The sequence below is a fragment of the Mesocricetus auratus genome, unplaced genomic scaffold (genome assembly GCF_017639785.1).
Source record: "Mesocricetus auratus isolate SY011 unplaced genomic scaffold, BCM_Maur_2.0 Super-Scaffold_100004, whole genome shotgun sequence".
NCBI classification, from domain to species: Eukaryota; Metazoa; Chordata; class Mammalia; order Rodentia; family Cricetidae; genus Mesocricetus; species Mesocricetus auratus.
The window spans coordinates 71,300,247-71,312,440 of NW_024429189.1; the positions used below are offsets into that span (position 1 = coordinate 71,300,247).

Below are 12,194 nucleotides of genomic sequence, written 5' to 3' on the forward strand. Positions count from 1 at the left end.
TTGTTACAGTAGTGGAAAACTGAGAAACACACTAAGGATCCACTTCAAGTGAGATCACGTTGGCCATGAAAGAGATTCAGAGATACAGTGAAACCTTTTAGGACCCAAGCAGGAATGATTTTGGTGGCTCCTCATGTATAATTTTAAATCAAAACAACATTAAACTCTAAGAGAAGCAGAAAGAATTTCAGTAAAATTGTAACCTTCCCTTTCCACCCCAGAGTACTGACATTGATTTCCACCCAAATAGTGAATTATATTAAAAATCTCTCCATCCTTCTCAATCTCTTCACTCCACCCCACTTTCTCTCATTTTGTTTATCATTTATTTGTATTTTATGTGTTCATGTGTGCCTCTCTCTGTGTGTATGCCGCATATATGCAGGTACCTCCTGAGACAGAGGAGGGTTTAGGATCCCCAAGAACCAGAGTTTTAGGTGGTTGTGAGCTGCCTTATGTGGGTGCTGGGAATTGTACTTGCATCCTCTGCAAGAGCATCGAGCCCTCTTAATGGATACACCATCTGTCTAGCCCGACTTCTTCTCATTTGAGGTCCCAGACTTCCTGAAGTCCTCTAACCTCTGATGAGGTAAGCAATTTCATATACACAAGTCAAGTCTTAGCCTCTGGTGACGTTGGAATATACAGCTGAATAATATCCCACCCAGACCCTCCCAACTCAGAGCCTGGGATTCTACCTTTTCTTCCTCTTTTAAGGTTTATTTTTAATGTTATGAGTGTTTGCCTGAGCACCGTCCAACATCCACAGAAGTAAGATGGAGGTATTGGACTGCTGGAACTAGAGTTACAGATGGTTGTGAGCCACCATGTGGGTGCTGGGGGATCGAACCCAGGTCCTCTGGAAGATCAGTCAGCGTTTTTAGCCACTGAGACATCTCTTCAGCCCTGGATTCTATCATTTTAAAATTAGTATACTACATCAGTTCATCCAATGGCCATGACTAATACTCTGAGGATATTGTAAATACTTGTTAAAATATTTTCCTGTGGAGACTGGAGAAATGTGAGAGAAAAGGCTGTAAGCACAAATCTTTGCTGACACTTTGGAAGGAAAATTACCATGGAGAGGATGTGCGTTATTTCATATGTAAATTTGCCAAGAAAAAAAACAAACACAATTTCCAGAAAGCTAAACACACTAATGCAATAAAGAATGGTATCACTACAAAGATGGAGCAGTTTACATACTTAGATTTGCTGCACAGAGTACATTTCAGAGGGCAATTAAAAACCCAAACCCATATGTCATAGGTACGCTTCCATTGCTGTGAAGAGACACCATGGCCAAGGCAACTTATAAAAAGAAACATTTAATTGGGCTTGCTTACAGTTTCAGAGGGTGAGCCCATGACCATCAAGGAAGGGGGTATGGTGGCAGGAAGAAATGATGTTGGAGTAGCAGATAAGAGCTTACATCTGTTTTGCAAGTTGTGGGCAGAAAAGAGAGACACTGAGCCTGGTGTGGGCTTTAGAAACCACAAAGCCCATATCCAGAGACACACCTCCTGCAAGGCTACACCCCTAATCCTTCCCAAACAGTTCCACTAACTGAAGACCAAGCACTCAAGTATATAAACCTATGGGAGCCATTCTCATTCGAACCACTGCACCATACAATAGACAATGAATTCTGATTGGCATATCATTAATATGGCCACTTCAAAATGGAAGCCGTGTGTTGTGGTTCATTCATGAATTCTATCATTCCCAAGAGTTCTTCATGTAGATTGTATAAAACAGCCCTTCAAGATTCTTATTCCTTCCCTGAATTCACAGGGTAGTGACAGCTCTGAAACTCAGGTTTGTATATTCTTGGCAGTTGGTGATCCTTCTAACTGGCTAAAGATAATTTGGAGGGAGAACTGTGTGGCACCATCAGGCTGCGCTACAGCGGTGAAAGTCCTGTTCCAAACCTACATGTAAATTTTGGTGGCATTTGACTGGCTCTCATGAGGTAGAAAAATGTTGAGCCCTTTTTATGTTGGGCTTTGTGACTCCAGGGCCAATCTTCCTTGACTATGAACTCTGTGAGGGGTAAAAGCTGCCACCTCCCCACAGTGGAACCCCTGTCATCTGGGCATTGGTGTCTGACATGTCACTCAGGAAACGTTTGCTCAGCTGAGGGAGAACTAGAGGTCCGGCCCCTGGAAGGTACCTCCTGGAGTGTTTTAGTTAAATAAAGACTAATGAGCAGTGTGGGGGAAGCCATAGCCACACATGAATGACCCTGGTGCAAAGAGCCCTGTAGCTCTCCTCCTGGGCTAATGCCTGCTCACTTGTGGGTTTATGCTGTTAGTCATGGTTCTGCTTTTACCAAGACACATTCTAAAACAGTCTTCAGGAAGATTAGTTTGGAACCCACCAGTGTGAGAGACAAAACCTTAAAGAGGAAGAAACTTTCATTCAGTTCCCATGGTAACATGAGCAATCTGGCAGAGTTAAGACCAGTCTGAAGACTATCCAAGTCCTTTATCTGGAAGTCACAAACTTGACCTACAGTGGACTTTCCTACCAGCTTCTAGCTTTATTTTCCTAAATCCCTACATATTAGGACAGAGTATAAGAAATCTAGCTCAGCAACCAGCTGTTGGAAGACCCCAGATACAGCTGTTTCCAAATGTCAGAAAGCATCTGGGCATTATCATCACGGGCATCCCACAGCCTCAAAGGCCATGGCTTCTATAGACCTTAGTGTCCTTTGAAGGTCTCTGTGCCAGGACTGAAGGCCTGATTGTGGAGCGAGGAAGGGGCATAAGGAGACTCTTCCTGTGTGTTCAGCAAAGGCCCTCCAGAGTCCAGAGGCTTGAATGACAGGATGGTGATAAAACTGTCATGTTAGCCAAACTTTATTTTGGTTCCAGTGAGTCATGTGGTCTCTGTCCAAGTTTGGCTTTGTGCTTGTGTAAACATTAACTTTAAGATGCTGACAAAATAAATTGCCCAGCAGTGCAAACCAGTGTCGACTCTCTATCCTCTGCATAGACATGGAGAGATGCAGAGACTTGCTTCTTACTGTCTTGATCTGTTTGGACCATAAGCTGGGTGGCTTGTGGATGGCAGGAATTTATTTCTCACAGCTCATCTGAGAAGCCCAAGACCAAAGCACCTGCAGGTTTGGTGTCTGCTGAAGGCCTGCTTCCTGACGGATGGCGAAAGAGCCAAGGGTTCTTTCTCTCTTTGTCTAGGAGGCACCTGGACATAATCATCTCCAATGGCTCAACCTCCAAATCGCCTCACTTCAGGGCCCAGGTGCTAAGATGAGCTTGGCATGTGACATGCACTCATTTGGTCTCTAACATCTCCTAACCATCTGTGAACAGTCTGTGGAGAGTTGCCCCGGATAGTGCTTTTACTCTCATGCCCAGCCTATTTCCTAGGTGCACAGAGGCCGACAGAGTTCATCAGCTGGGGCAAAGTGTTTGCTCAGAGGAGTATACAGGGTTACAGTTGGAGTGTGAAGCGTCTACAGTAAGCCCATGTGTTTGAACCCTTGATCGCCTGCGGCACCCGCACCACAAGCAACTCCGAGGTATCAGGAAAAGAATGACTAGATGTCCAGCTGTTTGTACTAAGAAGTGTCTTTATTTTGCAAGTGCTAAGAGGTCTCTCTCTTGTAGGAGGGAGCAGTCTTATATATAGTCTTACAGCACAGTAGAAAAACCTCAGGTGGAAGAGAGCGTGTTTTCCTCCTGCTAAATGTTGATGTTAGTGGGGCAATGCGGGGGCAGTAAGCCAGGACTAGAAAACAGGATGCACCTGTGGCTATCAGCTGACAAACAACTCAGAGACCCTGTGGGGGCGAGGCCCCAACAATCACCAGCCGGTGGTGCTGTTTGGGAAGGCGATGAAATCTTAAGGAGATAGAGCCTGGCTGGAGGACATATATCCCTGGAGTGGACTTAGAGGGTTTCTAGGCTGGATCTACTTCTTCTAAGTCTGCTGACATATGTAATGGGCTAGCCTCATGCTCCTGTCACCATTTCTACCCTGCCATGATGGACTGTACCCCTCCGGAACTATAAGCCAAAGTAAACCCTTTCTCCCCACAGGTTGCTTTTGTTGAGGGCATTTTATCACAGCAACAGAAACAAAATGAATACACTGCATTTTGGGATATATTTGCTGTCTTTGCTCTGCTGGGAGAATTTGGGCACACACATGCCTTCTCCAGCTCTGAGACTGTCTGTACCCATTCCCTGGGCAGGAGTAGGTGCCACCATTTTCTTTCACTTGATCCTTTCATTTGCCCCAAATAGTCAAGAGCCACCACCATCCAAGAAGAAGGAAAAGGGAAATGCAGGGGAAGAGACACCCTCCATCACCCCAGTTTCTGGATGGACTTGGTCTCTGCAGGAGCCTCTATCCCACAGAATAGCTCATTGAAAGCATTTTGTAGGGTCCATACATACTGTTCCTCAGTGCCATGTGACAGTGGCATTTTCTAGTGGGAGAATATGGTTGGCCTTGCTCATGGACTAAGCCACATTCTCAGGACTGGTCCACCTATGAGTCTTTAGCCCCTGGTTGAGTCTTCCACCCAATCAAAAGGCAGAGGGCAGGAGGGATGCTCTCTCAGCCTGGACACATGGGGGAGGGCCTAGATCCTGCCCAGGATGATAGGACAGACTTTGAAGATTCCCCATGGAAGGCCTCACCCTCCCTGGGGAGCGAAGTGAGGATGAGGTGGGGAGTTGGGGAGTTGGGGGAGGGCAGGGGAGGAGAGGATGGTGAGGGAGTTGGGATTCACATGTCAAGCAAGCTTGTTTCTAATTTAAATAAAAAAAGGCAGAGGGCAGAGCAGGAGGGACCCCCCTGATCTCTAGGTAGGACTCACACAGGCAGGCATCATGACTACTGTGTGTAGCACAGGGTGGATAACAGATAATTATTGGAAGCCCATCTTCCATTGCTGTCTGTGAACTCATCAGGAGTCCTTGACCTCAATCAGACTCCTTTGTGTTCTGGAAAGCATACCCTAACAGGAACTGGCTTCTGTTTCTGGGGATATGGGAACCATACAAAAGTTTATTTCTTGCCCACAATCCCATGCCCTAGCAGGTGGGACTTCTAAGATCGCACTGGGGCTTGAGGTCTGCCATGGCTCTGCAGTTAACCTCCGGTAGGCACTATTGTGAAGTGAAAGAGATGACATTACACCATCTGGAGGAGATAGAATGAGAAGTACACAGGTTTTGGGATATGAAAGCCTTTGTCATTTTATTTTACAATAAAAAATTCTAACAGCGTATGAACACTCTGTTCCCGGCAGAGGCAAAGGACGTACAAAGTTAATTGGAAAGCTAAGCATTGAAATAACAACAGCTACATTCAAAGCTCCTGTGCTGTACTTTGCCCAATGCATCCAGAGTGGTTTGAGAGAACCACAGTCTGGTTTTTTCCACCCAGAGTCAAAGCACACGTGGAGACACTTACACACCCTCCAAACCACAGGGGACAAACAACGATAACAGCAACTCCATGTGGGCTGACTTTTGTGGGCAATTACAATCTGCAGAATTCCTTTCTCTTTCCTTGATAAGAAGTTGTGTCACTGAACACATGACAACTCAAATTAACTCAGTGGGGAGCAGGAGCCGGATCAAACTGAACTGTGAAATGAATGGTTTTAATAGCGAATTCTTCCGATATACTTTCCAACCATGTTCAGACACATTGTGCACACAGGCCTCACAACCACCATGGGAGGTAGGAAGTACATATACTATTATTCCCATTTGATCCATGAGGAGTCGCAGACCAGTTCAAAGCGAGTCACTCAAGTTCTAGAATATTTACACCTTCTCAAAAATTCCAGCCCAGCAACACTCCTCTGATTTTGTTTAGTACATTTCTCCTTTCTTTTCTCTCCTTAATTTATGTGAAGATGGAGGTGAGTTTAGACCCAAAGAAGAGAAGAAAGAGAGGAAGGTGAGGCCACGGTTAATTTATGTAAAGTACATTGGATGGCCTCTTTGCATCATTTACGAGAATCTGAGCAAGGCCAGAGGACGAAACAATTAGTCTCTAGATTTATCATAGGATGTTCCAGATTTATATAGGATGGCTCTAACTCAACTATGGGTTTGACCTCTGTGGACAAATTCTACCTTCTCGAAATTTCCCACTTTTTGAAACCTACAAAATCAAAGCCACTCAACATCTTCTAAGAGAATTTGCTTCTGGTACAATTAATTTCCTAAATGTCCCTTTTCAGGAACACCTACATTTCAGTATCTGCGCCCACCTAGGGTTCTGTAACAGCTCACACAAGCAATCCGGAGACCCTTCTGTTCTCAGGGCACTAACTTCTAATAGCCGGAAGGTCAGAGCCACCGTGGCGTCATTTTCACTGGAAACCTATTTTGTTTCAAAGAGACTCTGGAGAGGCGCATCAGTTTTCTCATCCATGCAAATGTGTGGCCGGAGCCACGATAATAGCACCTGAGCTAAGACCATGCAGTTCAATTTACAAGTATGTATTGTCTGCTGAGCACGACACTAGGTTAACTGGGCCTTGGTCAGAGGTCTCTTCTGGGGCCCAGCAGTGGCATTCAGGAACTAGTGTGGGTAGGGGTGGGAAGCGTCTGGGGTCAGTCTAGCCAGTCTACAGGGGGTTCACTCAAGTGTGTGCACTCTCACCTGATGTACAAGTAGGAGCCGCCTTCCCTGGGGTGATGGGCAGTATCTAGAGGACTTCCCTCTGAATACCAGCTGCCAGGTGGTATCTTAGGGGTGTGGTCAGTTCCAGTCTGCGGCAGCTTCCTTTAGGGAGTCCTGATCCTGCTTCCCGATCATGTTCCTTCCCCTGGGTGCCAACCCTCAACAAGAGCTCCTGCCAAATGGGTCAATCCAGGGACCATGCTTGTAGGACATAACCCTGCCTCTATGCTTACAGCTGACTGGATGGGCACCTGACCTGAGGGCAGCTTATCCACAGGCAGATACGAACTGGACCAATCAGAGCCTCAAGCACTTGCCTACAGGGGGCTCAAAGATGCTAGTCGGAGAGTAGCCTGCATTGGGAAGGAAAAGTGTGGTGTGAGTTCTGGGGTCCGTATTTGGCTCCATATGCACTAGTGAGTAAGGCGGTTGGTCCAGGCAAGCAAGAGGGTGAAGCAGGTGTGTTGAGAGAGACAGACGAAAGCAGGTGAGGGGAGAGAGTGCCAGAGAAAGCCATCAGGAAGACAGGCTGGTTGATGGGGATCCCCTGCCTTTCCCACCTATGCCTTTGGCTTCTGTAATTTATCGTGGTGCCTTTCTGTCGGTCCCTGTGCTGAAGTAAGGCTGAGCAGGTTTCTAGTCCTTGAGAAGGTCCCAGATGGGACCGCCTTTGAGGCTGGACCAAATGGCAGAATGTAACTTCCAATACTTGGACCCAGTCGGTGACAAGCTAAATTATACTTAAACCTTAAGGGTCTTGGACTGTAATTTGAAAGGGAAGTCCAAATTCTAAATCCAGGCTTAAGTTCAGAACTTTTTCTCAAACTTGAAAACTTCTATGACATTATATACTGAACTTCAAGCTATGTGGAAAAAAACGAGGCTCATTTGTATGAAATCAGTATTTTTTGATCCATTTCAATTCTTTGCATGGCAGGGAAGAGTTCCTTTTACTTCGATGTAAGAATTTCACACCTCTTGCATTCCACCTACTCTCACAGAAGGTTTTCTTTTCAATCACAGATATTATGATTTCCTAGATTGTTCAGAAATGGCATGTTTTGTCTTTTGTCTTTTTTTTTTCTGGGCTCTTAAAATAACAAGTACACAGCATTGCCTCTCCTGGGACAGTGAGTGGCCTTGAACCCTTCCAGAGGCAACTTCCCTGCTCCATAGTTTACAGTTGCCACCTCGTTCCTGCGTAAACCTCAGATCAGAGGTACAGGTCACACAATAGGCCATTACATTCTTGCCCTACTGGGTCACCTGATGGAATGTCAGCACATCCTTGACTCAGGGTGCTGAAATGAGTGAGTTACCTCCACCGGCTTCTGACTAAGGGCATTGTTTCTTCAGTGGTACTTTCTGGAAAAAGTCGAATTGTGCCCCCCCCCCCCTTCTTGGCAAGAGTATTATGGAGTTCCTCATATGAGTCTTGCCTGTTTTTTTTTAGATTTTGGGCACAGTTAAAGAAATGTGTCTCCAACAAGTGTCCAGGCAGCACGGTGAAATGGAGAGCAGGCTGGAGCATGGATCAGCAGGCTTGGGCTCAACCCTCCATGTATGTGTCTGGACGTGGGCTTCCTCCTTCCAAGTCACTAAGATTCTCTGTGCCTGTCTGAAGATCAGGACAATCTAAGCTCACTGCTGCCTCCTCTGGGCTCTCATGGAACCCCATGTTTGCATCTGTGTGGGTCTCCTGTCCTGGGACCTATCACCTCTGTACGCTTAGGAGACTCTTTAGAGAAGGGACATCTTAGTTCCAAGAGGCTTTAACGATGGTAAAAAACCATGAACACATTTTCTTTTATTAATTTAAGGTTTTCTCGAATAGACTTCTTAAACCCACGGTATCTAGTTTAATAGCATCTGATTTATCATGCTATATATTAATTGTCTCAATGAATTAAATATTTTATGGGGTTCTGCAAAGACCCCAGTGAGCTGTAGCTCCCTTGTCCTGGCAATCTGGGGCCACACCATGGCTAACTCTAGACTCATGATCTGGAAGTTACTGGACTCTAAAGCTTAGACATTGCCTCTTGAAGCATTCATATTCTATAATCTAGAAACTTCTCTCTCATATTCCAAACATTTACCAAGTCCATACAGTACTGTGCTGATACCACTGCACTGATGAAATATTGATATTATTGATAAAGTGGAACAATGTAGCTGGCTTTATCAGACTTACATAATCTGCATGAAAGGCTGAGTTTCTTTGGCTCTTTGCTCATTCAAGTGCATTGAATGCCTGCTTGGATGGACTCAGGCATTGTGTTAATCTGTCAGTAAAGTCTTGCACTGTCCACAGTGTTCTGCAAGCTGAATTCAGTTTTGGACTACAACTGGCCATTGGTAGAAATATACCATATATACACACAGAAATTACAAAAATACATTTTATTTATAGCTGATTTCTTATTAAGTAACAAAAAACTAACACTATGAAAGATCAACTGGCATACTAAAAGGACACTACCTAATGTCATCCTCACAAGAGACTTGTCTGGGGATTCCATGACATATCTCTGAACATTCCAGAAAGGACAATTTGCCAGAGGGAAATAAAAAGAGCTTCTTGGGAAAGTCTGTGCTTTGACAGTGTGAGTCCCCATCCTAATCAGTTCCAGTCCTACTCTTCTCTCAGCCTCTAAGTCCAGTAAAGGCCAAAGAAACTCATGAAGACAATGGATAGATGGGTTCAGGGGAGCATGGTTCAGCTGAAGCCAGATGGGTCATGGGTGAAGGCAGGATAGGACCATATTCTCCAACAGACACCAAAGAAGCCCCCTGACCTCATACATGGCTCCCAGGGTTCTCTTTTCCTCTGGTACCCCAAATCAGTTTTATTTGCACAGAGGGGTCATCAGTGGCTGGTACCCCAGAGCTGCGAGGCAGTGTTTCTACCCAGGACTCTGTAGGCTGATGCTCCGTGCCAGGGAGAGTAGCATGGAATAGCACCATCCCAGGGTAGCATCCTGCCATCTCAGCAAATATCCTCTTGCGTCCATCCACCATAGAGAACTGGTGAACACAGACTTTTAAAAAGATGCTTTGCATTTCATTTCAAATCAGATTTTCTACATTTAGAAGTTTCTAGAAGCAGAGGCTGCAGTGTGGGGTGACTGGATCCATCCTTCCCACATCTAACATAATCAGTGATGGTTTCCATTGTACCACTCAGCAGCACATGATGGACTCTATTATGGAGGAGACAGATCTTGTTAAAGTTGCTATATCTATTATTTCCCCTGGATGGATGGGCTCTTCAATACAAAGAAAAACTTCTACAAATAACTGCTTCTCTTTTACAGGCTCCCAAGTCTCTTAGCACCAATTCTCTTTCATTTGGATCCCAATTTGCAGGAGACTTTATTTTCAAAATGACAACACCTTTTAAACAGTCTGTCAACACAAGCCCACCATTCTGGCTCATTGTCTCTCTTTCTTGGCCTTTAATTAACAGGTGTGTGTTGCGGGGGGAAAAGTCAGGACTATTTATAGGCACAGCCATTGGAACTGGTTTCCATCCAATTTATTTGACTTTGAACATGAGCTTTTAAAAGCAAAGAGACTCGAGTTTCTTGGTTGGACAGTCAGTGTCTCCCTTACAGACTGGAGGTGATTTTTAAAGCGATCACGGTCATGGCTCAATGATAGAGTACAGTCTGGTTGTTAATCACATTCCTGTGTTGCCTTTAACACAGAAAGAGAACATGCAGAGGTCACTGAAGACAGAGAGGCATTCTCTCCCTTCTGGTGATTTACTAAAATGGGACATTGGACAGGAACCTGCAGGCTAGCTAGTGCTTCTCACAACTAGGGCTCCTTAGGGAAATTCCAGCCACACTTCAAACATTCAGGCCAACACAACATTAAACACAGGGTCCCAGCTCAGGACTTGGTGACCCACAATGGGTTGCAGACTTCAGAATCCAGTTGCTGACAAGGTCTCTGTTTCCCAGCAGACGCACTGTTGACATTTTTAGAATCCGAGGATGAGAAAGACCCATGCATTGTCTGGAGCCCCAGCATATGAGGGGAGAGGAACCCAAAGCCTGTTTGTTGTCTCACAGTCTTCAAGTGCAGATTCCCTCAGGGTTGAGGCGTTAGACCTGGAACTCAAACATGTCTGTCTGCTTCTTGGCCAGCTTGGCCACTTCCTCCCGGATAGCCTTCACGAGGGCTGCTGTAGAAATGTTGGTCAGTGGAGTGTCTGGAGGCTCGTTTTCTGTCAGGCTCTGCTGTGAGGCAGCTGCGGAGGGGGCAGGGGCCTGCTCTAGGCTTGGGTGAAGGTTGGTTGGCTGGCTATACTGGCGAGGAAGCCTGGAGGGTGAGCTCTGTGGATAACGTGACCTGGGATAGGCCTCGATGTACCCAGGAAGAGGGACCTGCACAAGAGGTTGGGAGAGAGGAGAAGGAACTCATGTTAGAAGGGAGCTCAAGGCACAGGATGCACTCAATGCTGGAAGCGGGAGGCGACTGAGGTCAAGGAAAGGGTTAAAGGAGAATTGAGACCATGCACTGTCACTGCTATGGCCCTTCCAATCTGGAGTCAGTTTCTTTAACATCAGCTGTCTTGAACTCACCAAGTAGGCTAGCTGGACAAACTAAATAGGTGTTTTCCAACTTTGCTGAAAACATTAAGAGTACACCTGAACTCACAGTTGAACCACCCATGCCTTTCTGAGTAAACAGAACTGTTGCAAGGGAGCTCAGGGGCTTTTTACTAATAACAATAGCTGACATCCATTGAGCCCTACCGGTTTCACATAGTATCTTATTTAACTCTGCAAGCAGTAATCTCCTTGTAGGTGTCATAATCATTGTTTTATAGGTGAGGACACTAAAGCAAAGGGTACCACCATCTAAGGAAACACAGCTACCAAGCTACCAAGCCAAAGCTCTGCACAGGTCTCCCTGGCTCCAAGCACTGGGAATTAATTTGTGCACTGCAGTGTTTTAGATACAGGTATAAGAAAAAGGAACTAGTCAAAGAAACACACCCTGAGCAGAGCCAAAGAAACACACTTTGGCCCTGCAACCAGAACCAAAGAAATGTACCCTGACCCTGAAACCAGTGCCAAAGAAACACACTTTGTCCCTGGAATCAGAGCCAGTGAAAGAAATACACCCTGGCCCTAAAATTGGAGCCAAAAGGTTAAAAAGGATCAGGAAAAGAAACACACTTTGGTCCTGAAACCAGAGCCAAACCTGACCCTAACCCTGTGCAGAAAACTAACCAATTCTCAAACAGGAGCTCTAGCCAATGTGAGCTCAGCATTAAAATCTGACCAATGCCCACCCTGGAAGCCCTATATAAACCCTGTGTCTGTTCAGCTTGTGGCTGTTCACACTTCCTGGCTGTCCTCTGCCACTCTGGTGAGGGCAGCCACCCTCCTGGATTCTTCCCTCCCAATAAACCCCTTTGATGAGCTTTGGGTGAAGATCTTCTTTTGTGGCTGTGGAGCAGAGGCGACCCTGGGCAGAGCAGAGGGAGCAGGGCTGTA

At 45.8% G+C, this 12,194-nt stretch overlaps 1 protein-coding gene across 5 annotated transcripts in view; it reads right to left on the reverse strand.

Moving 5' to 3' along the window:
* Nucleotides 1-5,211: 5,211 nt before the first annotated feature.
* Nucleotides 5,212-12,194, reverse strand: part of Kiaa1549l (KIAA1549 like) — a 268,939-nt gene continuing 261,956 nt past the window's right edge. For all 5 annotated transcript variants that reach the window (XM_013121632.3, XM_013121626.3, XM_013121620.3 and 2 more), the window contains exon 21: nt 5,212-11,075. In XM_013121632.3, coding sequence (XP_012977086.1) covers nt 10,794-11,075 — 282 coding nt within the window. In that variant the 3' untranslated portion in view covers nt 5,212-10,793. The remainder of the gene's footprint in view (nt 11,076-12,194) is intronic.